The sequence below is a fragment of the Dasypus novemcinctus genome, chromosome 18 (assembly GCF_030445035.2).
Source record: "Dasypus novemcinctus isolate mDasNov1 chromosome 18, mDasNov1.1.hap2, whole genome shotgun sequence".
Lineage (NCBI taxonomy): Eukaryota > Metazoa > Chordata > Mammalia > Cingulata > Dasypodidae > Dasypus > Dasypus novemcinctus.
This window is the reverse complement of record NC_080690.1, coordinates 78,121,205-78,145,594: the sequence shown is the minus strand read 5'-3', so window position 1 is coordinate 78,145,594 and position 24,390 is coordinate 78,121,205. Positions and strand designations below refer to the sequence as shown.

General features: G+C 52.1%; 3 protein-coding genes across 3 annotated transcripts; 2 read left to right on the top strand and 1 right to left on the bottom strand.

Moving 5' to 3' along the window:
• The first annotated feature begins 124 nt into the window (after positions 1-124).
• TFPT (TCF3 fusion partner) lies at positions 125-7,080 on the top strand. The gene is made up of 6 exons (XM_004456653.5): positions 125-263; positions 506-764; positions 3,539-3,609; positions 6,139-6,208; positions 6,283-6,501; positions 6,929-7,080. The coding sequence occupies exons 1-6, from the start codon at positions 241-243 to the stop codon at positions 7,046-7,048; spliced, it is 762 nt and encodes a 253-aa protein (XP_004456710.1). The 5' UTR covers positions 125-240; the 3' UTR covers positions 7,049-7,080.
• A 57-nt stretch (positions 7,081-7,137) lies between these two features.
• On the bottom strand, positions 7,138-10,594 carry NDUFA3 (NADH:ubiquinone oxidoreductase subunit A3). The gene is made up of 5 exons (XM_058279168.1): positions 10,493-10,594; positions 9,409-9,594; positions 9,134-9,209; positions 7,759-7,836; positions 7,138-7,290 (listed from the first exon to the last, which is right to left on the bottom strand). Exons 1-5 carry the CDS (start codon positions 10,592-10,594, stop codon positions 7,199-7,201), a joined length of 534 nt encoding a protein of 177 aa, XP_058135151.1. The 3' UTR covers positions 7,138-7,198.
• A 98-nt stretch (positions 10,595-10,692) lies between these two features.
• Positions 10,693-19,932, top strand: OSCAR (osteoclast associated Ig-like receptor). Its single transcript, XM_004456666.5, has 5 exons — positions 10,693-10,887; positions 11,816-11,845; positions 15,899-16,189; positions 17,437-17,721; positions 18,364-19,932. The coding sequence occupies exons 1-5, from the start codon at positions 10,776-10,778 to the stop codon at positions 18,498-18,500; spliced, it is 855 nt and encodes a 284-aa protein (XP_004456723.4). The 5' UTR covers positions 10,693-10,775; the 3' UTR covers positions 18,501-19,932.
• Positions 19,933-24,390: the final 4,458 nt, after the last annotated feature.

The following is a 24,390-nucleotide window of genomic DNA, read 5'->3' as shown; positions in this document are numbered from 1 at the left end:
AGTCGACGGCAGCTCACCCGACCGGCGGGGGTGCTAGACTGGAAAGCAAGGCCTCGAAGCCGAGACCTCGGGGGTGGGGGGGAGGGGGAGCCGGAAAGAGGAAACTTCAGCTCCTAGGCGGCATCGGGCTTAAGTCGCGGTTTCCTTGGCTCTGAAGCGATGCAACAGGCAGTCGAGCCTTAATCTAGGGGGGTTGAGAGGTGGGAAGTTCTGAAGCTTGGGGCGCCCGGAGGGAGAGAGATGGAACTGGAGCAGAGAGAAGGGTAAGTGGCCGAGTCTTTGTGAAAACTACGAATCCCGAAAGACCTTGCGGTAGCATCATGTGCGATCGTCCGCGCTTTTACCCCGCGGGCTGATGGGGATTGTAGTTCATGCAACTGCTTCCCCTTAGAACCCTTATGGGGCATATTAGGGACTAAGGGCTGGAGTCCTGGACTCCTGGGTCTGAGGGAGGAGGGGCTGCGGTGTTAGAGGTCTGCGTCTTTGAAACCCCCTCGCCCTACAGGACCATGGCAGCCGTGGGCTTTGAGGAGTTCTCAGCTCCGCCAGGCTCGGAACTGGCTTTGCCACCGCTGTTCGGCGGCCACATCCTGGAGAGCGAGCTAGAGACAGAAGTTGAATTTGTGTCCGGTGGTTTGGGCGGTTCGGGGCTCCGGGAGCGGGATGAAGAGGAAGAGGCAGCACGGGGCCGCCGGCGGCGCCAGCGGGAACTGAATCGCAGGAAGTACCAGGCACTAGGTCGGCGCTGCCGGGAGATCGAGCAGGTAGGTGAGTGTGGATTCCCTACCCCCCCGCCCCACCCCCCGCTTGGGGATCCTCTGGCATCCCAACTCCCCCTCTCCGCACGCCCAGCTTTTCTCGCCTGACTGAATGAATCTTTCGTTTATCTTTTCATTCACTACTCACTCATTCAGCGTCCCTGTTATCAGGCTCTGGGAAAGACCCTGCTCTGACCATCCACGTTATCCCTCTGATGTCTCTGGGGCACCTTTCAAGCTCCCCACTGATCAACTCCCAGCCCTTGAAACCTCCCATACTCCTTGCATCCTGTTCATTCTGCCTTCTGAGCCTCCCCTGCGTCCCATGGCTCTGCCCCAGTCTCGTATGATCTGGCCTGAATTGTTGCATTAGCGTCCTGAGTAGTGAGAATGAGCGTGGAGAGGCAGCCAGAGCCTGGCCTCTGAAAGGCCAGGAATACCAAGCCAAGAAATTTGAAACTTTTTTGAAAGTGAGTGGGTACCACTGAAATATTTCAAATAGGAGAGGGACAAGGTCAAGTCTGGGCATTCAAAAGATCTCTCTGAAGTGGGTGTTGGGGACTTTTGGAAGGGGTGAGGCAGGAGACTAGGGGGAGGCTATGGTTCATTCAGGAGAGAATAGGGCCTGGGCTGTGGCAGTTGAGGTGAAGGGCTAGCCCTGGGACAAGCAATCCCATTCCTTTAATACATCAAGTGGAGACACATCCATAGGTGTACCTGGTAACAGTCACCAGGATATCCATAGCTGCACTATTTCCCAACTGTCCACAAATTATGCTTTTCCACACACTGGATTAAGGTTCAACAATAAGAAGGAATAACTCACAATTACATGAACAATATGTGTGAGTGAAAGAATCCAGATACAAAAGAAGACATACTGTATGATTTTATGGTAAAGTACAAACGGAGGCAAAATCTATCTATGGTTGTATTAGTTTCCTCTTGCTGCTGTAACAAATTCTCACAAACTTAGTGGTTTAAAACAGCACCAATTTGTTATAGTTCTGGACATCCAAAGTCGATATTTCTGGGCTAAAATCAAGGTGTCAATAGGGCTGTGTTCCTTCTGGAAGCTCTAGTGGAGAATCTGTTCCTTGCCTTTTCTGCTTGGCATTCCTTGGCTCAGGGGCCCTCCCTCCATCTTCAAAGCCAGGAATGGCCAGTGGAGTCTCATATCACATGACTCTACCACTGACTCTCCTGCCTCCCTTTTTCCCTTAAAAGGGCCCTTGTGATTATACTGGACCCATCCAGATAATCCAGCAGATTGTCCCCATCTCAAGATCCTTAACTTAACTGCATCTACAAAGTCCCTTTTTTCACATAAGGAAACATATTCACACATTCCAGGGATCAGGGGCACAGGCATCTTTGGGGGCTGTGGCTGGTGGGAGGCTTCTGGGTTGCTGGTGACACCAGTGATCTGGGACTGGTTACAATGGCATATTCACTTTGTGAAAATCTGAGCTGGTACACTTAGGATTTGTGCCCATTTTCTGTATATGTAGTGCTCCAATAAAATTTAAAAAGAGAAGGACCCCTCTGGGCTGGTGTGGGGGAGACTAGAAGGGGAGATCCTAGAGGCTGAGAGGCCAGGAACAAGGCTGACACCCAGGACACAGGACAACAGGGTGCTTCAAGCTGCCTCTTTCCACCCCCTCTCACCGCCCAGAATCATCTTTCAAGTTCCCAGGCCTTTAGCCTCTGCTCCATTCCTCCTGGGCTGAATTACCTCAGCCCAAGCCCCAGTCATCCCCTCACTGCCTGTTTCCTTTCTTCTCCCCTGGTTCTTCCAAGACCCTATGTGAATCCCTTCCTTCCACCATCAACAAGATCTCACCCCTGGCATTGGCATTTCCCAGTGTGAAAAGGTGGTGTTGAGAAAGCACCCACTTTCAACTGGGAGCACCTCGTGTACCAGACTGGCCTAGGTGCTTTGTATACAGGAGCTCTCTGGACTTTGAACCTGCTGTTCTCACCCCCTGGTCTGAGCCCTGCTTAGGTGGGGGCTCAATGGGACTGAGAGGACTAAGTGGAGGGAGATTCGGAGGCAGGCGCCCTGAGTCTGCTCTCTGAACCCCCACCCCCAGGAGCAAGTTCTGTTATTCTTCCCAACAAACACAGAAACATGAGGCTCAGAGAGGTTGAGTATCTTGCCCAAGTTCACACAGCTGGGATGAAGCAGAGCTGGGATTCAAACCCAGGTCTTTCTGACCCAGGAGCAGCAGAGGCTTTTGCCATGATAGTAAGACTCCCCATTTGGCTTCCTCATCTCTCCACCCCCGAGCCTAGACTGTGTGCAGTGCCTCTTCCCTTGGCCTGGAATTCTTCCCTTCTGGCTTGTCATGGACTTGCCTCCTTCTCACCCTTCAGCTCTCAGCCCACATGTCTTCCCTGACTGCCACAGCAACCACCTCCTGCTGCAACCTCTAGCATATAATCGGTTTGGTGTCCTTCACCAAACGGGAAGTCTTTTGTTGCTCAACAAGTCCTCACTGAGCATCCCCAGGGAAAGCCCTCGAGGCAGGAGTGTGCCCAGGGACTCAGGAAACAGTTCAGAGCCAGTACATGTGGAGTGGACAAGGGGAGAGGAGCAGCAGGGGTGGGCAAGTTGGTGGGGAAGGAGTAGATCAGGCAGGACTTGTAGGCCATGGGTGGTCTCTGGCTGGTTTCCTCAGGGCCTCATGTGTAGAAAGCACTCAATTAAGTGCCTAATGAATGAATAAACAGGAAAGTGAATGGACTCCAAATGACTAGTGTCGTCTTTCTCCACGCAGGTGAACGAGCGGGTCTTGAACAGACTCCATCAGGTACAAAGGATAACCCGGAGGCTTCAGCAGGAGCGGAGGTAACCCCTTCTCACCGCTCTGGGCCCAGGTGCCCCTGCTCCTAAACACGTCACCACCACCTGCCATCTCGGCTGTCTTCCCTGTGGGCCTGGCCCCCACAGGCTGGGAGGAGAGGAGGGCGATGAGGGCTGGGGGCTGTGGTGAACGAGGGAGTGGCACTGGTCCTGGGGGAAAGGGCTGGCCCTTGGATGGGCCGGAGGGTGCCCTCTCTGAATGGAGAGTCCAGCAGAAGAAGGGAAGGCGCACGAGCGCTAGCCTCTCAGGCCTGGTTTCAGGCACCCTCCTGCTACGTGGTCTGAGCAGTGACGCCCCTCCCTGAGCCTCAGTCTCCCGTCAGCTGCGGGTAAGGCCAGTATCATGGGCTGCTGTGGGGATGAAAGGAGAGCAAGCCGGTGCCAAGCCCAGCGCAGAGGCCCCGGCACTCACCACCCGCCCCTCGTTCTGCCCTCATCTTGGTGAAGTGGGAGAATGGCCTGACAGCGAAGGGCCCCACAGCGCTGAGTCCACCTCAGCTTCCCTGGCTAGCGCCTCGGCCCAGGGGAACCCCCTTCCTGGAAGCCTGCCTGGGCTTCCCCTGCCTCCCAGCTTTCCTTCTTGGCTGCCTTTGCTGGTCTGTCCTCACTTCCCAGCCTCTCGCCTTACAGGACCCCCTGGATCCTTTGCTCTGTCTCTACCTGCAAGATCCCCAGATGGTGATTTACGTTTAAATTAAAACTGTTCCTTAACTGCATTAGCGGCACTAGCCACATCTCAACCCCTCAATAGCCAAAGGTGGCATTTTTCATTTTAATTAAGAGTAAATGAAATGAAAAATTCAGTTTCTTGGTCTTGCCCTGGCATTTCAAGCATTCAGTAGCCACGGGTAGCCAGTGGCTGCCGTGCTGGACAGTGCAGATCTGGGAAAGCGCCACCTGGCAGGAAGTCCTGGTGGATGAGGTGGACGAGGCTGCTGGCTCCAAGGTGCACCTGCAGCTCGATCTGCCTCTTACCTCCATGTGCCCGTCAGCTGCCCACTGAGCAGTGGCTGCTGACCATTGTGCCTCTGAAATGTCACAAGCCTGATCTTCCTCCCAAATCTGCCCCCCCAGGCTTCTCCAGGTCAGTAAATAGACTCCTCCTCTCTCCTTCCCAACCACATGTAAGCCATCAGAAGTCCTGTTGCCTCCACCTCCAAGAGACCCCGAATCCCTCCTCACACCTCCAGGGCCTCACCTGGGCCGAGGCGCCCCCACCTCTCAACTGCATCACGCCAGGCTCTCCTACCTGCTCTCCCTGTTCCTCCCTCGCTCCTCCCCCAAGGCTTCTCCCAGCAGCCTGAGGGAACCTTTTTTCCCCCTGCTATTTGTACCATTCCCAAATATTTTACTTTACAGTAGGATCAAGAGTGTATCAGTAAGATGACTCACCTTTGCGGTTGAAACACCAAGAAGTTTTGAAAGTATCTGCCCATGCTAAACCTTCCTTAGTAATTTAATACAGATCAGTCAGGGTAATTCTTTCTGAACTCTATATGGAGCTGAGCCCTGTGTTCCCAGGCCAGTGGCATAAGCAGTACCTGAGAACTTGCCACAAATGCAGATTGTCAGGTCCCACTGCACAGCTGCTGCATCAGGGACTCAGAGGTGGCCGAGTGGTCCTTTTACATGTAAGACGGACCATATCACTTCTCTGCTCAGAGCCCTGTGGCAGCTCGAGATGAAATGCCGACATCCTTACCCAGCCTAGGCCCTGCATCATACGGCCCCTTACCCTGCCCTCCCTGCCATGCCCGGGGCACCCCGGCATGCTCCACCATAGGGCCTTTGCACTTGGCTGTTCCTTCTGCCAGACATGCTCTTCCATCTCACCCTCACCTGTGCAGGGAGCCACCCCCCAGCCACCCCCCGCCCAGGTGGAATCCATACTCCTTCCCTCTCTCCCCTGCAAGAACCTGAGTTCCGTAAGCACAGGGATCTTGGTTTTGTTCCCTGATGTTTCTCCAGTCCCTGATAACCAGGATGTGCGTAGTAAATATTTGTTGAATGAAACAGAGCATGTGTGTGTAAAATGCCCCACCCAGGCCCTGCCATGCAGAAATTCAATCATTCAGAGTCTAAAAATAAAGAAAGCTGGGAGGGGAGAGAAGAGAAGGTGGCCTTGAGTAGGCGAGACCACCAGTAGGAGTGTCTTGCCCCAGCCCTGTCGCCCTTCCGTTATGACACTGGAATGTTTACTAATGCAGCTACCACCTGGGGTGTTTCCTAGAGATCAGTGAGTGTAGCCACCACTGTCCCGGCAGCCCAGCCACACAGCCTGTCTCCCACACTAATGGCAGAAAACCCAGGTGCAGGCGGGCAGATGGTCTTGCCCACGGTCCCACCTGCACGTCGAGCACTCAGCACCCAGGCCCGGCAGGTGCTGCAGCTCTCACCCTTCCGGGTCGGGGACAACATTGGCTTTGAAGGGAGTTGGAGCTGGGCTCTGCTGTCTGCCCTTTTCTGAACCGCTGCACTAGAAGGTGATTCCACGATGGCTTCTCTCTGACGCAGGTTCCTCATGAGAGTGCTGGACTCTTACGGGGACGACTACCGAACCAGCCAGCTCACCATTGTGCTGGAGGTGAGGGCCTGGGCTCCTGGGGCTCGGGGAGATGGGCGCCCAGCACAGCATCTAACCCGTCCTTCTTCCCCCAGGATGAGGGCAGCCAGGGCACAGATGCCCCCACCCCAGGCAATGCTGAGAATGAGCCTCCAGAGAAAGAAGGGCTGTCCCCACCCAGACGGACTCCTGCACCCCCAGAATCCAGCAGCCCGGTCCCTGGCGAGGGGCCCAGTGGGCGGAAGAGGCGGCGAGCACCCCGGGATGGACGCCGAGCGGGGGCTGCCCTGACTCCAGAACTGGCCCCAGTGCAAGTAAGAGGGATGGAGCTGGGGCTGAGGCGCGATCAAGGGCTCCTGTGCTACGAGGGGCACAGCCTCGTGCTGCACCCAGGTCCAGGGTGGCAGAGAACTGGAGAAAGGGGAAGCAGGGAGGGTCGGCGAAGGTCTGGGGTTGGGCAGAGGAGTTGGAAAAGTTGAGCAGGGAGCGGGTAGGAAAGGAGGCAGCAGTGGAGAAGGACTTGGGGAAGCATGGGGGAGAAGGAAAAATAACTGGAAAAGGCTGGGAGTGAAGAAGGTGGAAGGAGAACACTGGGTGGAAGAGAAGGGATGAGGGAAGAAGGGAGTATTTGGACCTGGGCACTTCAGGATTGCCTCTGAGCGCACGGGCGGGAGAGAGCACGGCAAGCTGGGGGGATTCTCTGGGCTCCCAGGCCTCCTCACACGTGTTCATCTTTCCCAGATTAAGGTCGAGGAAGACTTTGGCTTTGAAGCAGACGAGGCTCTGGATTCAAGCTGGGTTTCTCGGGGGCCAGACAAACTCCTACCATACCCCACCCTAGCCAGCCCCCCCTTTGACTGACCCCCTCCCAATAAACTGCCCCCCACAACGTCCTTGGCCACTATCTGCTGCTCCCACCTTGAGTCACACACACTCCCAGGTTCTGGGGCTGGTTTTCACATTTTTATTGGGGGCCACAGAGGAGGGGACCTGCCCTGCCAACGGAGGTGCTCACAGGTTCTTCAGCCACTCCAGGCTTCGGCCCTGGGGGTCCTGGGGGTGGCTGGGCACGTCCAGCATGTTGCCATCATCTCGGACTGGCACTGTGGGACAGGAGGACGGCCTGTGGTCAGCAGAGCTGGGTCCAGGAAGGCCTGGGCTGTCATTTTATACTCAGGGAGGGAGAGGCAAGAAAAGACCTAGAGCTGGAGATGTGAGAAACCCCAGAGGGGCAGAGATCCAGAAGATTCAGAGGCGGGATGTCCACAGAAATGGGAAACAAGAGGACAGGGAGCTGGAGAGATGGAGACCCCTGAAGACATAAATCCAGAAAGTAAGAGAGACAGGAGCCCAGAGAGGAAAAGAAAGATGGAAAGACAACAAAAACTCAAAAGTGCAAAAATGGATAGTGGGTAAATTTTGATATTTGAATTATATCTCAATTTTTTTTAAAAAAAAGGACTCTGTAGAATCTCCAGTCCCTGCTGAGGAGAGACCCACCCTACTAGTCCCTCCCCCAGCACAGGAAGGCTGGGCCAATCCCAAACGGCCCAGCTCTGGCTCCCACTCACCTGGGTAGTTGTACGGTGTGGCCTGGTTGATCATACTGGCGTACTTGGTGTAGGGGCTGACTGAGGGCAGAATTACAGCTGTGGAGAGACAGGGGGGTGAGGCCCTGGGGAGTAGGAGGGGGAAGGGGGGCAGAAGCTGTATCTTGGCAAAGGTGTTGGGGTGTGGGGGGATAGAGGTCTAGTGGGGCCCCTTGGTACCCTGGAAATCCCCATTTATCAGTAGAGAGGTTCACAATTCTTTGGGGGTGGATGGAAACATCACACCTAGAAGGCAGAGAGGAGGGAGGAAATGGGGGTAATTATGGAATGAGTGGTTTTGAGTACAGGGGTGGTCGTGGAGCAGCCAAAGGGGTGTGGTTTAGGAATGCAGAATCATAAGCTTTTACAAACAGGGTGGGTGTTGGGAGGGGGAGCCAGGAGTGCTGGGGTTGGGGTAAGGTGATAACAGGATATTCTAGGCCAGTGCTGTACAACAGAAATACGTAAGCCAGGATGGTAATTTTGTTAGCTAATAGACCCGTTAAAAACATACAGGTGAAACTAACTTAAAAAATATAATCAGGGCGCGGATGTACCATGGTGGTTGAGTGCCTGCTTCCTAAACACTGGGTTCAATCAATATATATTCAACCTGGATTTCTAAAACATCATCTCAATATGTAATCAATGTAAAAAATTACTGCAGTATTTTACATTCTTTTTATCATAAGTCTTTGAAATCCTGTATGCATTTCACACTCAGTGCATCTCTGTACTAGCCGTTTCAGGAGCTCCATGGTGGCTTGCGGCTGTTGTGCTAGACAGTCCCGTTCTAGAACCTTACCCAGTTTGTGATCTGCCAACCAACAGTACTGGAAATACAGAGAACTTGTTAGACATGCAGATTCCCAGGCCTCAACCCAGACCTACTGAATCAGAACCTGCATTTTTAACAAGCCCCCTAAGTGACTCCAATGCATATTAAAAATTAGAGCAGTCCTGTTCCAGAGCAGAGGTTCTTAATCAGGGTGGCACATTAGAACCACTGGGGGATTTTCACAAAATACACATTCCCTAGCCCCACCTCCACTCCAAGCGACTCAATTCCGAGTGTGTGTGTTTTGTGTCTGGTGAAGGGAGGATCCAGACTTTTTTTAGCGCCCAAGTATTTTTAATGCAGAGTCTGAGTAGAGCATGTCTCCTTTGTGGGATCATGGACATCCAGGGTAGGAATCGGGTGGCGCGTGGAATAAGGAATTATTCAATGCTCTCGAGAGAACGCAGTTTCACATGACAGAGTGGGAACGCTGGGAATGCGGTCGCAATGGGGCTTTGGGGTACCAGCCGTGTCGAGGTTGGGAGGTGATGCACGTTCGCGTCTGGGACACTCACGCACCGAGGCCCGCGATGGTGAAGGGACGCAACCAGCACCGGCTCCTTGGCCCAGGCATTCTTGAGGAAGGCGGCGGCTTCTGCGGGGATGGGCGAGGAGGGTCACCCCTGCAGGGGCTGCCCCGGGTGACCTCTAGCCCTCTGGTGCCACCCCCAACCTGTGCGCCCCCCTCTAGTAAGGACCCCACCGCCTCCACAGGTGCTCCACTATGCCCTCCCCCGAGCACCGTCCGGGACTCCCGGAACTACCCGAGGCCCCCGAGCCGACCGGGAACTTACTCGCAGCCATCTTGGTCTTGGCGGCGGCGGCAGCGGCGGCGGCGGGGACAGGGAGCACCCTGGGAGTTGTGGTCCGTGCACGCCAGGGGCCGCTGCCTGAGTCTGCGCGTGCGCGCTGGCGCAGAACAATCGTTCCAGGGGGGGACGACGGCAGCGAGGGCGCGGAGCGCTCTGGGAGTTGTGGTCCTAGCGCGAGGCGCCCCGGCCTGAATTTGCGCGTGCGCGCTAGCGCAGAACGGCCGGCGCCGAGAGAGGCGGAGCGCTGCAGGTGTAGGTTGGCCTGCCTTGGCCGGGATGCCCCTGGTGGGAGGTCGTACCTTTTGGCTTTCCTTTCTCACCCCAAACGTGTGTTCGGAGGAGTAACGCTCAATCCTCCTGCTGCGACCTTCCTACAGCAGCATGCAGCATTCCTCATTTTATTGTTCACTGATGAGGACCGATTCCCAAATGGAGAAACAGAGGCCCAGAGAGGACAAGCGACTAGCGTCTTTATCACGTCGGCCTCAGCTCAAAATCGGTGTGTCTAGGAAACGGTAGCTGTCGCCCCAGATGGGTGTGGCCTTCTCCGGACCCGTACAGTGACCTGTCCTACCTCCTTTATAGCTTAATCACGCTTTTCCTCTCTCTCTCACTGACTTGATCCAGGTTTGCCTTCCCATTGTTGAGGAATAAAAAGCATAACCTTGCAAAATATCTAACTAGTCACTCCTGACCCCTGTTGTCTGTGGATCAGTCTGTGAGGACATGGTCTCGCAGGATAATCTCAAATAACTCCTACTCCTGCTTCTGTAAATCAGCCTGTGAAAACATGGCCTAGTAGAAAGAAATCAAACAAGTGACTTCACCCCCCCACTTCTGTAAATCAGCCGGCAACCTTCCAGCTGCATTCTGCCTCTGTAACCCCACTGCTTGCAAAATGTCACCTAGCAACACATTAGCCAATGAGCAAAAGTTATGCTGATCCCACCTGAAATCCTATATAAACCATGAAACCTGAAAAACGGAGCTCAGAATTTGGAGATTGACTCTCCTTTGGTCCCACGCATAATAAAACTGTTCATCCACCTTTCTGGAGTGCCGGTACTGAGTTTCTACGGTTCAGAATCCGTGGCTTTGCTGTAACGCCATCAGCTTGAGAGCTGCTCGAGGGCAGTGGCGGGGTCTTACTCCCCTCTTGCCGCAGCATCGTGCAGCATGGAAACGGTGCTGAAGTTAAAAAAAAAAAAAAAAAAAAAAAGTTGAATTAATAACGGTTAGGCGGTTATGACTGCTTCCTCTCCCAGTTTTTTCCACAGCACCATGGGGCTGTGACACAGTCACCCAAGGGCTCCTGCCTCCCTCCTCCCTTCCCTACTCCGGCTCTGCAGATGTTTCCGCATTTACTGGAAGGGGAGCGGGAACGGCGGAGCCCTGGCTCCAGCTCCAGCGCAGATCTGCCCACTATGGCCCGGGTGCTGCTTCTCCTACCGCTGACTCTTTGTGAGCAAGAAGGGAGGGGGTTCCTGGCTGCACTGGGGGCAGGGAGACAGGCTCTGGGGACCCGGACACCTGACAGAAGAGGGGGCAAGGCACTGGACTCCCATGTCTCCAGAGGGCAGGTGCAGTGTAGCCGGGCAGCACTGGTTGGGGGTCTGGAATGGTGGGCTAGAAAGAGGGGACAGGACTGGGTCTCAGACCCCTGGATTCTGAAACAGGAGGACTCCGCCATCTCAGATTCCTGGGCCCCTGGAAAAGGAGGGAGTGGGGCAGGATTCCCTGGGTCTTGAGGCTGCAAGAGGCTAGGGACTGGAGCTCCTGGGTCTGAGGGAAGGGGGGGCTGAGGGTCTGAACTTCTGCGTCTTGAGAGGCAGGGAGGGGGGACGGAGGGAGCTTGGATTTCTGGGTCTGAGAGAGGAGGGACTCCTAGATTCTGATGTGAGAGAAGGCTGGGGGCCCAGATTCCCGAACCCCAGTGAAGAGAGATTATGAGCTCAAACCATGGATGTCCTGGAAAAGGCAGGGCCCAGGGGCTTGAACACTTGGTTGTATAGCTAAGAGGGGCCTGGTTTTTAAGTTGGTGGAGTCCCCCTAAAGGGAAAGGAGAGTCTAGTGCAGGAGTTCTTCTTAACCAGGGTTCTTTCAGGCGGTCTGTGAGCTTGAATTTAAAAAGTCTTTATTTTCTCTGGCCTCCGATGTTGAGTGTCATAAAACTATCTGCCGTTGCATTCTGAGTAGGGGTCCACGGTTTTCACCTGACTGGCAGAGGAGTCTGTGGAACCAAAAAGGTTAAGGACCCCTGGTCTATGGGTGGTAGACGCATGTTCCCCAGAGGAAGGAGGGACTGGGGACTCAGATTCCTGGGTTCCCAAGGAGATGTGGCTGGGAGAGGCCTAGCGCTCTCAAAAGACCAGCCCCCAATCTTCTGCAGGTCCTCTGTGTCACACAGACGTCACTCCTGGTAAGTAACACCCCCATCCAGCCTCCTTTATGCCGCTGGCACCCCATGTCCACCTACTCAGATCTTCTTTTTGTGCCCAACCCCACCCCAGATTTCCTTCCTCCTTTCTCCCTCCCTTCCCCCTCTCCCCCTCCTCCCTCCCCTGCCTCCCTCTGATTAGTGACTAGTATAAGTTAGTGGTGAAGACCGTGAACTTCGGTGGTAAAGAGACATAAGCTGGAACCCCAGTCTCATTGTTTTACTCATTGTATGACTTTGAACAAACTACTGCTTGCTAAGACTTAGTGTCCTTCTGTAAAATGGGTTGTTTAATAAAATCACTTGTGTAAAAGCCCTTGGTTCAGAGCCTGGCATGGGACAGGGCTCAAGAAATAAAGATTTCCCCAATTTTCCCCCATTTGGAACCCTCTTCCCACAAAAGCAGGGTCCCTGCCCTGAGACAGCTCTGGGTTTTCTCCCAGGTTTTCTGAAGTTTGGAACTTCTTCTTTCTCTCAAGTCTCTCCCCACTATACTCCAACTTTAAATAAGGATCCCTTGGGTAAATATTAATATCTTATCAATGTATTTTAAATTCATTTTTAATGATAAAGTTATTATATAGTCATGGTTTTTAAAATTCAATATTACCAAAAGACATAAAGAGAAAGTAACAGCCTCCCTCTTTCCTTCTCCATCTTCTTTAAGTAATCTTCTGACTCCTTACACAAAATTTCCATGCATTCATACATATATATATGTATGTTTTGTTTTGTTTTGCCAAGGCAAAAAGGATGTTCCCTGACACCCACAGTTGTACAGCTTGCTTTTTCCACCTTCCAGTATCTTGGAGATATTTCCATGTCACTCTAGCTAGCGCGACCTAAACCGTTGTCTATAGTTGACATTGTGTGGCTGGGTCTTGTTTATTTGCCCGGTTCCCTCTTGATGTGCACTGAAGTTTCCAAGTGTCCACCCTCTCAGTCAGTACTGCAGCGAGCATCCTGTGGAGCCATGAGCTCGCTTGTGCACAGGTGCGTGACTTTCTCTACGGTGCTGTCTTAGTCTGGTAGAGCGGCTATAACAAATACCACACTGTGGGTTGACTCAAAGGGAATTTATTATCTCACGGTTGGGTAGGCCAGAAGTCTAAAATCCAGGTGTCAGTAGGGCCATGGTTTCTCTCCCAAGTCTACAGTGTCCTGGTGCTGGCTTGCCTCCCTCCTTGGGGAACCATGGCTTGCATCTCTGGGTTCATCCTAGGCAACGTCCTTGTTTCCTCCCGTGTTTCTTACTTTGCTTTCTAAGGCCTCCAGTAATCCCAATTCAGTTGGGCCTCACCAAACTGGATCTTAGAGGAAGTTATAATACATCCTCCAAGGATCCCCTTTACAAATGGGTCCTCAGGCACAGGAACCCGCTTACGACTAAGAATTTAAGCACATGCATTTTTTCGGGGTCCGTGAGTCAAACTACCATAGGAGGAATGGAATTGTCGAGAAATAGGTCATGTCTTGATAGAAACTGACAAGTTTCCTTCTTTTAAAAATAAAAAAAAAAATTATTTTTTAAAGATACTTAGATTACATAAATGTTACATAAAAAACATAGGGGATTCCTGTGTGCTCCGCTCCCTGTCCCCCCACACACACTTTCCCACATTAACAACATCCTTCATTAGTGTGGTACATTTGTTACAATTGATGAATACATTTTGGAGCATTGCCAGTAAGCATGGATTATAATTTACATTGTAGTTTACACTCTCTCCCACTCCGTTCTGTAGGTTATGGCAAGATATATAATGGCCTTTATCTGTCATTGCAGCATCATTCAGGACAATTCCCAAGTCCCATATTACACCTGTATTTCCCTCTCCCTCCCCCAGATTTCCCAGTAGCCACTGCCGCCACATCAATGATATAATTTCTTCCAATGTTAGAATCGCAATAAGTCTATGGTTGAATACCAGTAAGTCTACTTTAGTCCATAGTTCATTCCCCAATCCTGAGGATTCTGGGATGGTGATGCCCATTCCACCTCTAATTGAGAGGGGGCTTCAATCCCATAGGGCAGATGGATGGGACTCTTTCTTGCAGTTGCAGACTCTCTCTCTTCCCTGGGATGGTCATTGTCCATCATCATCTCCTTGTTAGTTGTCCTGGGTGAGCCCAATGAACTGTAGAGTGGGTTTTGCAACTCTATTGAGATTCAGAGCCCAGCTGGCACATCAACACCCGAAAGACTGAAGTCTGTTGGACATACACCTATCAACTCTAGTATTAGTTATAGTTTCAAGTAGAAGGGGCAGAAGAGCCATGTGTAGGGAAACCACAGCTGAGCCAACTCTGTCACATGAGGGAGCATAAATGCCAAAGTAGGGCCCACTGGTAAGGCATCAAACTCCTGAGTTGTCCACCCTACCCACACTGTCTGCATGTCTCTAGAAGTTTCCTTCTTAAAAGATTCCTGTCAAGTATACCTGAGTGTCTGTCTCACTATATCTTTACCCAAAATGAGTATTAACTATAGTTTTAATTTTTGACAACTTGATAGGCAAAACTATATTCCTATTACTTTATTTTTAATGATTCCTACTGAGATTGAGCAACTTTTGCCTCCCAGATGTGTTTTGATAGTTGGACTTGTGTGTGAACTGAATATTCCTACCCTTTGTCCAACTTTCGATTGGATTGGTTCTAGGAGTTCTTTCTATATTCTTAGCCTATGTGATTTAGAAGTAAATGATTTTACTGACACTCACTTGTCTTTTAGCTACATTTCTGTGTCTTTTTTTTTGTTTTTTTTTCTGTTTTCAAGCACCATTATTTATTTTTAAATTTTATTTATTCATTTTTTAAAAAATATTACATTCAAAAAATATGAGGTCCCCATTCACCCCCACCACTCCCCCCACAGTAACACTCTCCCCCATCATCATGACACATCCATTGCATCTGGTGAGTACATCTCTGGGCATCGCTGCACCCCATGGCCTGTGGTCCACACCATAGCCCACACTCTCCCACGTTCCATCCAGTGGGCCATGGGAGGACATACAATGTCCGGCAATTGTCCCTGCAGCACCACCCAGGACATCTCCAAGTCCCAAAAATGCCTCCACATCTCATCTCTTCCTCCCATTCCCCGCACCCAGCAGCCACCATGGCCACTTTTTCCACACAATGCCACATTTTCTCGATTATTAACCACAATAGTTCATGAATAGAATATCATTAAGTCCACTCTAATCCTTACTGTATTCCTCCTTCCTGTGGACCTTGGCTTGGTTGTGTCCATTCCACATCTATGTCAAGAGGGGGCTTAGAGTCCACATGGATACTGGATGCAATCCTTCTGCTTTCAGTTGTAGGCACTCTAGGCTCCATGGTATGATGGTTGACATTCTTCAACTCCATGTTAGCTGAGTGGGGTAAGTCCAATAAATCAGAGTGTAGGAGCTGAAGTCTCATTTCTGTGTCTTTTAACATACAAAACTCTAAAATCTTGAAATGGCCAAATTTCATCCTTTCTGAACTTTTCATTTTGTATTTTAAGAAGGTCTTTCCTATCCTGAGACAAATATTTTTTTTGTATTTTCTTCTAATAGTTTTTGTGTTAAAAAAAAAAGTGGGGGGAAAAATGTGAGTCTCTAATTCATTTGGAATTTGCTTTAGGGAATGGTGTGAGGTAGGGATCCAACATTTTATTTTTTCCAAATAGATAGCAAAATGTGGCAGCTAATTAAATATGTTAAATATGTTGCACAGATTCTTGGGAGCTCTTTAAAATGACAGTTCTCTGGGGCCTAACCCCTTGACACTGTGTGGAGTAGCTGTGGGGGAAAGTTCAGGCATTTGTAGCAGTGTTTGTATCCTGCTCTCCTGATGTGCAGCTAGTTCTGAGAAGCCCTTACTGAAGTTCAGCCCCTCCCCCACTTTGCAGACAGGGAACTGCAGCTGAGAAAGGGGAAATGATTGCCAAGATGATTTGTCTCTTTTTCTGACTTACCTTCATGTCCCTGGGCTCCCAGGAGGCCCAAGCACCCAGTAGCCCCCTCTGTTCTGTCCCCCCAGCCTTGCACCCCAAGCCGTGGCTGGAGGCTCAGCCAGCAGCAGTCGTGAGTCCCGGGGTGAATGTAACCTTGAGGTGCCGGGCCCCCCAACCCGCCTGGGGGTTTGTGCTCTTCAAGGCTGGAGCCACCAAACCTGTGCTCCTCCCGGATGTGGCCTCGGAGCTGGCGGAATTCTTCCTGGAGGAGGTGACCCCAGCACAGGGGGGCAGTTACCACTGCTGCTACCAGAGGCTGAGCTGGGATTCAGGTGTCTGGTCCCAGCCCAGTGATGCCCTGCAACTGCTGGTGACAGGTGAGGTTGAGGTGTGGGGAGGCAGGAGGGGGGACAGGGGTAGTGTAAGTGGGGGACAGGGAGAGAGAGCAAGATGGGCGAAGAGAGGTATCTACAGAGGAAGGAAGGAGAGGCAGAGAGGGAGGAAGAGAGAGGGAGAGGGAGGGAGAGAGAGCAAGACAGAGAGAGGTAAATACAGAGGAAGAGGGAGAGAGATACAGAGCAGACACATGGGGACAAGGGAGAAAGATAAAGGGAAAGAGACCGAGAGGTGTACTCACACCCAGAGGCAGAGAAATTGGTGCACAAAGACAAACATGGGGAGAAGAAGCGCGAGAGAGGCTTGAACAAAACACAGGGCGAAAAGAGCTCAGAGAGAGACAGACACATACGTAGGCACAGTGGTTCTCGACCCTGGGTAGTGTTACTGCAGGTGACAGCAATATCTGGAGACACTCCCTCCTCCCCCATGGCTCCCTCGTCTGCTCGGTGTTTGCACTTATTGTCTGCTCCTTGTTTTTTGCTTGTTGTCTGTTTTTTCTTTAGGAGGCACCAGGATCCTAACTGGGACCGCCCATGTGGGAGGAGGGCACTCAACTACTTGAGCCACATCCACTCCCTGCTTGCTTGTCTGCTCTTTCTTTGTCATTGCCCATTTGTTGTTTTTGGTTGTTGTCTGCTCATTTTTGCTCCTTGTCTGCTCGTTGTTTGTTGGAACCAAACCAGGACCTCCCATGTGGAAGGCGGACACTAGACTGCCTGAACCACATCGGCTCCCCTGTCACGATGGGGGTGGGGATGGCTCCTGGTCTGGAGGGTGGAGGCCAGGGACGCTGCTAAACGACCTACAGTGCACGGACAGCCTTCCTGCCAAAGAACCACCCAGGCCCAAATGTCACCAGAGCTGAGCTGAGAGACCGTGGGGGAACGGGGAAGCACATTAGAAAATACATCAGAAAGGCACTGACTGCTGAGACCCAGGGGAAGAGACTGGCGCGGGGAGACCCCAAGCTAGGGAGAAAGGGAAAGACGGAGGGGGAAGAGCGGAAGACACGCTGGAGACGAGAGCTGGGGGGGTACAGAGGCAAAGACTCAGGGCCTCGGAGAGACACAGAAAAGGTGGGAGACAGACACCTGGACACGGGGTGACAAAGGGGGGGGGCGAGGGAGAGTTGAGAGAGATTGAGGAGAGTGGGAGAAAGGCGGAGGGGCGCGCAGAGGCGCGGGAGGGGCGGGGCGGGCCGCGCTCAGGCGCCGCCTCCCCGCAGACTCACTGCCGCGGCCTTCGCTGGTGGCGCTGCCGGGTCCCGCGGTGGCGCCCGCGGCCAACGTGAGCCTGCGCTGCGCGGGCAGCCTGCGGGGCATGAGCTTCGCGCTGTACCGCGAGGGCCTGGCGGCGCCGCTGCAGTATCACCGCAACTCGGCGCGGCCCTGGGTGGACTTCCCGCTGCTCGGCGCCGACGCCCTGGGCACCTACAGCTGCTACTACCACACGCCCTCCGCGCCCTACGTGCTGTCGCAGCGCAGCGAGCCGCTGGTCATCAGCTGGGAAGGTGAGGCCCCGCCCCCGGCCCTTCGCCCGGGTCCCCAGCCCCCCTCCCTCAGACCCAGGGGTCCAGACCCCAGCCCCTCCTCCCTCAGACCCGGGACTATGGGCCCCCAGTCCCCCTTCCTCAGACCCAGGAGTCCAGACCCCAGCCTCTCCTCCCTCAGACCCTGGAGTCCAGGCCCCCAACCCCTCCTCCCCTGATCCAGGGGTCCAGGTCCCCAGCCCTTCCTCCCGCAGACCAGGAGTCCAGGCCCCCCAGCGCCTCCTCCCTCAGACCCAGAGGTCCAGACCCCAGTGCCTCCTCCCTCAGACCCAGGGGTCCAGATCCCAGCCCTCCTCCCTCAGACCCTGAAATCCAGGCCCCCAGCCCTCCTCCCTCAGACCAGGAGTCCAGGCCCCAGCCCTCCTCCCTCGGACCCAGCTGTCCAGCCCCCAGTCCCTCCTCCCTCAGACCCGGGGCTATGGGGCCCAACCCCTCCTCCCTCAGACCTTGGGGTCTGGTCGCAGGCCTTGAGGTCCCCAGTCCCGCCCCCACTGTACTTTGCGAGTCGGGGGTCGGGTTCCCATCTCCACGCCGGGGTTAGAGGCCGGGAGCACCTGGCCGAGTCCGGGACGCTGAGCACCCCTCTCCCCGCCCGGCCCTCAGGCTCCGGGCCCTCGGACTACACCCAGGGGAACCTCGTCCGCCTGGGGCTCGCCGGCCTGGTCCTCATCTCCCTGGGCGCGCTGGTGGCTTTCGACTGGCGCAGCCGGAGCCGCGCGCCTGGCAGCGTCCGGCCCTGAGCCCCGGGGCAACCGGATCGAGCCCCCAGCAGCCTGGAAAGACTCCCGCAGAGCGACGGAGAGGAAGCCGGGGCCCGGGGCGGGACGCGCGGCGCCCGAGCCCCGCAGCCTGCGCGCCTCCCGGCTCGCCCCAGCCCTGCGCCGTGCGCCCTAGGCTCCCTCTGGGGGCATTTCCCAGCAGCTCGCGCCTGAGGCCGAGGCGCCCACAGGGGCTGAGGCTTCCTGGGCAGAAGACCTGAATTCCAGTCCCCCCGCGGCCGCTCACTCCCTGGGGGGCGCTGGCGAAAAGCCTCAGCTGCCCTCCCTGTAAAACGGGCATATGATAACAGCACCCCACAGGATTGTACCGACAAGGAGCTAAAACACACAAAGCCTCTGAAACAGCGAGTGGCCGTGGCAAGTGCTCGGTAAATGTTAGCTCCTGGAGTCTAACAGCGACTCCCACCGGGCTCGCGGCTCCTGGAGGGAAGGTCTCCGCCTGTTCAGTCGCCCACGCTCCAGCTCCCATTTTAAGGCTCGCTCTTAGCTCCTGGTGGCCGAGGAAACCCCTCGTCGGACCTTCCCCCCAGGTAGACCACCGTCCCACCAAGGGGAGCTCCGTGCATCTGCGCTACTGCCTGCTCCTTGAGCCGCCAGGATCCTGAAGCGTGGGTCCGTTGCCAGGGCAACACAGCGCGGCGCGCGCAGCAGGTGTCTGATTCCACTGGCCTGCACCGGCTGTGTGGTCGGCGGCCTTCGCAGCTGTGGGGAAAGAACGCAAGCCATTCCACTTGGAGACTGTTCGCTCTTATTATTTTGCCTCCCTTCCTCCCCAGGGATGGACGGACCGGCCCAGTTCCTCTTGAATTTTTAAATTTCTTTTTTTTTTTTCTATTTTTAATTTGGATAACCTTGATGCCTCTCTCATCCTTATCCACACAGATTCCTACCCTGAGCAGCACTTGCCGCTCAACACTCGTGTTGCTTTCTTGCTGTATGCCCTGTTTTGGGTGTAGCACACACCTCCTCTACTTCTGTTAATTTTTCCAACTGCTCCTTCCCTTCTCCCAACTTTATGAAGAAGAGGGTGACTTTCATTTTTTGGACAATTTCAGTTTTTGGACAACTCCAACTCTGGCACTCAGTCGCTGAATGATCTTCAACAATGAACAGTCGCTCTGAATTTTAATCTCTAAGACGGGACACTAAAATGGGAAATTAAAAATACCTATCCTGCTGGGTTTCACAGAGAAGTAAATGAGAAAACCAGTTCCCAACACATGTCAAGAGCTTGAGGAATCTTAGATTAGTGACTTGAAATTGTTTATCTTTTTCCTTTTTTGGTTGAGGACATAGAGTAAGAAGTAAAATTTACATTGCAACCCTATACACACATCCATGGATATATATAAACTGAAATGCAACTGTCATTAAACAGTATTTATTTCTGCTATATAGATGCGCACTAATATTTTCTATTAATTTACTATACAAGCTGATCACAACTCACTAGATTGATTTAGTGACCCCACACCAAACACAAACATGATTTGAGAATGAATGAGTGATATTGGCACCTTCTTTTGTTTCAGAGATTGGCCTAAACCAATTCCTCTATAAAGACTAGGGAATTTAAAATGCAATAAACAGTATAAAACAGTGTTATTTCAACCCCTAGGTCTCTTAGTAGATGAGATTATGGCATATTAAGCAGAATATATTTCTGAAGTTAAATTAGCCACCAGGGTGCACTGACTTGCTCAAAAGGTGGGAGGAGGGGCTCCGAATGGGACTGGCTGGGTTCATCCTCAGTACCGATGCAGGATCCCACCAGAGCATATCCGGGGCGATCTTCCTGGCATATGTGGATATGGGAGTTCCAGGGGGAAAAGAGGGCACGGGACCTGGACTGTGCTGCCAAGTCGTCAAAAGCAGTCTTCCAGGTAGCAGGTGTTTGCTCAGGGGTTGAGCGCCTGCTTTCCATGCACGAGATCCTGGGTTCAATTCCCAGTACCTCCTTAAAAAAGAACAAAACAGCAATCTTCCCACTCGACATTTGGGAAAATGGTGGAATAGAAAAGTGGCACAAAGTTCCTTCAGAGTCCTATGGGAAGTCACTGCCATATCAAGGAGATGTGCCGTGAACTCGTACTTAGTCCGACTCCACCTATTCATTCATGTACTCATTCACTCATTCACTCTGTCATCCATCCATTTGCTCATCTACTTTTTAAAAATATTTATTTATTTATCTCCCCCTACCCCATTGTCTACTCTCTGTGTCCATTCACTGTGTGTTTTTCTGTGTCCGCTTGGATTCTTGTCAGTGTCACCGGGAATCCGTGTCTCTTTTTGTTGTGTCATCTTCCTGCGTCTGCTTTCCATGTGTGGAGCCACTCCTGGGCAGGCTGCACTTTCTTTGCACAGGGCAGCTCTCCTTATGCAGTGCACTCCTTCTGTGTGGGACTCCCCTACGCGGGGGACACCCCTGCATGGCAGGGCACTCCTTGCATGCGTCAGCACTGTGCATGGGCCAGCTCCACACGGGTCAGGAGGCCCTGGGTTTGAACCCTGGACCTCCCATGTGGTAGGCAGATGCTCTATCCATTGAGCCAAATCTGCTTCCCTGCTCATTTACTATTTTTTTTTCTATTTGCCTAATCACTTTTTCACTTGCTATCATTTGTACATCTACCTGTTCTCTCATTTTCCCTTATCTATCGTTCTTTCATTTATTCATTCACTCATTCTCCCATCCATTTGCCCATACCGCCCTTCAATCATTTAATCAAGTTATCTATTTATTCAGTCATTCATCCAATGTCCGTCAATTCTACCCACACATATATATATATCCAATAAGCAGGGATTTCTTCATAGTAGTTTATCCGGTGGCTAGCACAAGGCTTGGTAGAGACCAATGTGCATTGAGTGAATAATAGTAAAAATAATACTAATTTCACTTTCACCATTAAACAGTGTCTACACCAGTCATTTTCCCAAGAGATCCACATATATTATTCCTGATCTTCACCAACAGCCCTCCAAGATGCAGGGTTCAACCCGGGACTTCAGGCAGACCATGTGGCCAGATTGCTGCTGTTTCTTCTGTGGCTGCCGCTGAAAAGAAAGACAGCTATTTCTTCCAGTTTGTTGAGTCAAGCCTTTATCACCTTTAGCCTTCTTTGTTCGTTTCCTTTTCAAATGGGGAAGAGGAAAGGGAACATTCTTAAACATTTTCTGAGCAGTTTGTGTTTTTTAGATGGCGGTTCCTTTACTTGCCACCCACAAAAGCGCAGCATTTCCAAGATGTTCCTAATGAGCCTGCGGCGTGTCTGGTTTGGTTTCACCTTTCTGTCTCCTCTTGCCTGCTTCCTCTACTCACCTTTCAAGTCTAGGTGCTGTTTCCCCTGCAAACTCTAGTCTGACTCGTCTGTGCTCCCCGATTGGAGCACTTACCTTACCGTTTCATGAGTCCCTGCCAGGAGGGACCGTGCTTTGTCTTTATGTCTCCAGGGATTGGCACGTGGAAGTCTTAGGAGATGCACACAGCCTGATGGGGTGAGCTCTCCCTGCTGAAGCTTACTAAGTAGGGCCACTCTTCCATCCTCTGCAGAAGGCTGAGTAATGGCCCCAAAAGATGACCCCTTCCTAATCCCCAGAACCTGTGGAAATGGCATCTTACGTGGCAAAAGGGACTTTTCAGATGGGCTTAAGGACCGTGAGATGGGGACATTATCCCAGTGTCATCACAAGGGTTCTCATAAGACAGAGGCTGCAGGGTCAGAGTCAGAGAAGGTGACAGGAGCAGAGACGGTGATGTGACAGTGGAAGGAACAGAGGAGTGATGAGGGGCTATGGGCCAAGGAGGGCAGGTGGCCTCTGGAAACTGGAAAAGGCCAGGAAGTGAGTTCTCCCCTAGAGCCTCCAGAAGGAAACAGCCCATTCTGCTGATGCATTTGGACTTCTGACTCCCAGAACTGTAAGATAATGAATTGCTGTCTTAAACCACTAAGTTTATGACAATTTGTTATAGGAGCAATAGAAAACTAATCCTGTCAGGTTCAGTTAAATCTCCTCCCCTGTCCCTCAAACCCAGGCATCTTTGCCCTCAAGACTTCCACTTTTGCCCCTGTGCCTGCTTCCCTTCATTGATCCGTTTTTCACTCATTTCTCTAATGTCTACCGGGGGGAGAGGCATGGTGCTGGATGTGGGAGACACAACAGTGAGTGCTTCAATTTGCCAAAAGCTGCTACGAACAATATGCCAGAAATGGGTTAACTTTTATAATGGGGACTTAGTAGGTTAAAAGCATACAGTTCTGAGGCTGTGAAAATGTCCATCTCAAGGCATTATCAGAGACGCTGTCTCACCGAAGGTCGGCCGCTGGGGTCCTGGATTCTTGCCTCCTGGCGAGGCAACAATGTGGCTCTGCCGGTCTGCAGCTCCGCCTTCTCCTCCAGGCCTCCTTTCTCCCTGAGGTCGGCCATGACAATCAGGCACAGGGCTCGTCTCTCCCCTCTCCTCGGCACTTGTCTCTTTCAGCCTCTTGGTGCCTCTTTCCGTGCCTCTGTGCTTCAGGGATTGCAGCCGCTAGGACTTCTCTCTCAGCCTCTCGGGTTTCTCCGACTCTGCAGCTTTTTTCCGTGTCTGCTGCTTTTAGTCCTCCATGTACAAAGGACCCCAGTAAGAGGATTAAGATCCATCCTGGATCATGAAGCCTCATCAAAGTCCTTTATCAGAAGTGATTTAATCAAGAGTTCTCACCTACAATAGGTTTACAGGTGCAGGAATAGTTTTGCTCTAAGAACATGATCTTTTCTTGCATCCATAAAAGCTTCAAACTGTCACAGTGAGTCATCCCAGACATAAACCTCACCCTCATGGGTGAAGAGCTTCAACAAGATTACTATTTATTGTATTGGTCAGGGAGTGCTTTAAGCTGCTGTAACAAATAGACACCCCTACCCAAGAAAAAACTAGGTATAAATTTATTTCCCTTTCACTTCATAGTGCGTAGTTGAACAGGCTAGGACTGGTGGGATAGCTCTGCTTTTATTAACCCATGTAGCTTCTATTTCTGGTTCTGAGCTAGCAGGAGTGGGGAAGGGAGAGAGGGAGAGAAGGATTCACACAATGGTTTTAAAGAAGAAGATCCAGAGTTTAAACACATCCCTCCTTTTGCATCCCATTGCCCAAAGCTACTGCAGAATTGTCTGGAGGAGATATTGTCTAGCTTGTGACTTTCTAAAGATGGGGGAGAGTCTCTATTATTTAAAAGGAGAAAGGAAATATGGATACTGGGAAACATTAGCTCTCTTTACCACTGTAACTAGAGCAAAAAGAAGAAGGTGTTCCAGGAGTCAGAACAGGGAGATTTGCTCTAATCGTGGAGGTCTATGGTGGCTTTACTGAAGAAGTGGTGTGAGATTTGGAAACTGAGCAGCAGTTAGCTAGGTGAAGAGGGAGTGAAAGATTGTTCTAGGCAGAGGGGGCAGCATGTGCAAAGGCCCTGTGCAGGAGGAAGCAAGGTGGCTCTGAAGGATGGAAGGATGGTCATTGTGGCTGGAACGGAGAGTCTGGGGATGAGGAAAAATAGAGTGAGGGCTAAGGCTGGGGTGTCAGCAGAGGCTGAGCCATGCTGGACCTGGTAGGCGAATACAAGACCAGTGCTGGGCATTTGTTATTCAACAGGGAATTTGGCAGATATGGTGCTGGCCCTTGTGGAGATTAGATTCTAGCGTGGATTTTCAGAAAAGCCTTAGATACGGTTCTCTTTGCAGGTCTGCATCTCCCAATGTGCACTGAATATTTATTTATTTTCTTCTCTCTAGGGGAAAATGTGGATGTAAAACATTTTTTTTCCTTATTCCCTCCCCCCCCCACCCCCTGCATTGTCTGCTCTCTGTG

Coding starts and splice junctions, on each gene's coding strand:
- TFPT (XM_004456653.5), top strand. CDS start 241: ATGGAACTGGAGCAGAGAGAAGG. Junction 3,610..6,138: donor AGGCTTCAGCAGGAGCGGAG/GTAACCCCTTCT, acceptor TCTCTGACGCAG/GTTCCTCATGAGAGTGCTGG. Junction 6,209..6,282: donor AGCTCACCATTGTGCTGGAG/GTGAGGGCCTGG, acceptor TTCTTCCCCCAG/GATGAGGGCAGCCAGGGCAC.
- NDUFA3 (XM_058279168.1), bottom strand. CDS start 10,594: ATGCTGCGGCAAGAGGGGAGTAAGACCCCGCCACTGCCCTCGAGCAGC. Junction 7,837..9,133: donor CTTCACCATCGCGGGCCTCG/GTGCGTGAGTGT, acceptor GTCTCTCCACAG/CTGTAATTCTGCCCTCAGTC. Junction 7,291..7,758: donor CACACCGTACAACTACCCAG/GTGAGTGGGAGC, acceptor CCTGTCCCACAG/TGCCAGTCCGAGATGATGGC.
- OSCAR (XM_004456666.5), top strand. CDS start 10,776: ATGTTTCCGCATTTACTGGAAGGGGAGCGGGAACGGCGGAGCCCTGGC. Junction 10,888..11,815: donor TCTCCTACCGCTGACTCTTT/GTGAGCAAGAAG, acceptor AATCTTCTGCAG/GTCCTCTGTGTCACACAGAC. Junction 11,846..15,898: donor TCACACAGACGTCACTCCTG/GTAAGTAACACC, acceptor CTGTCCCCCCAG/CCTTGCACCCCAAGCCGTGG.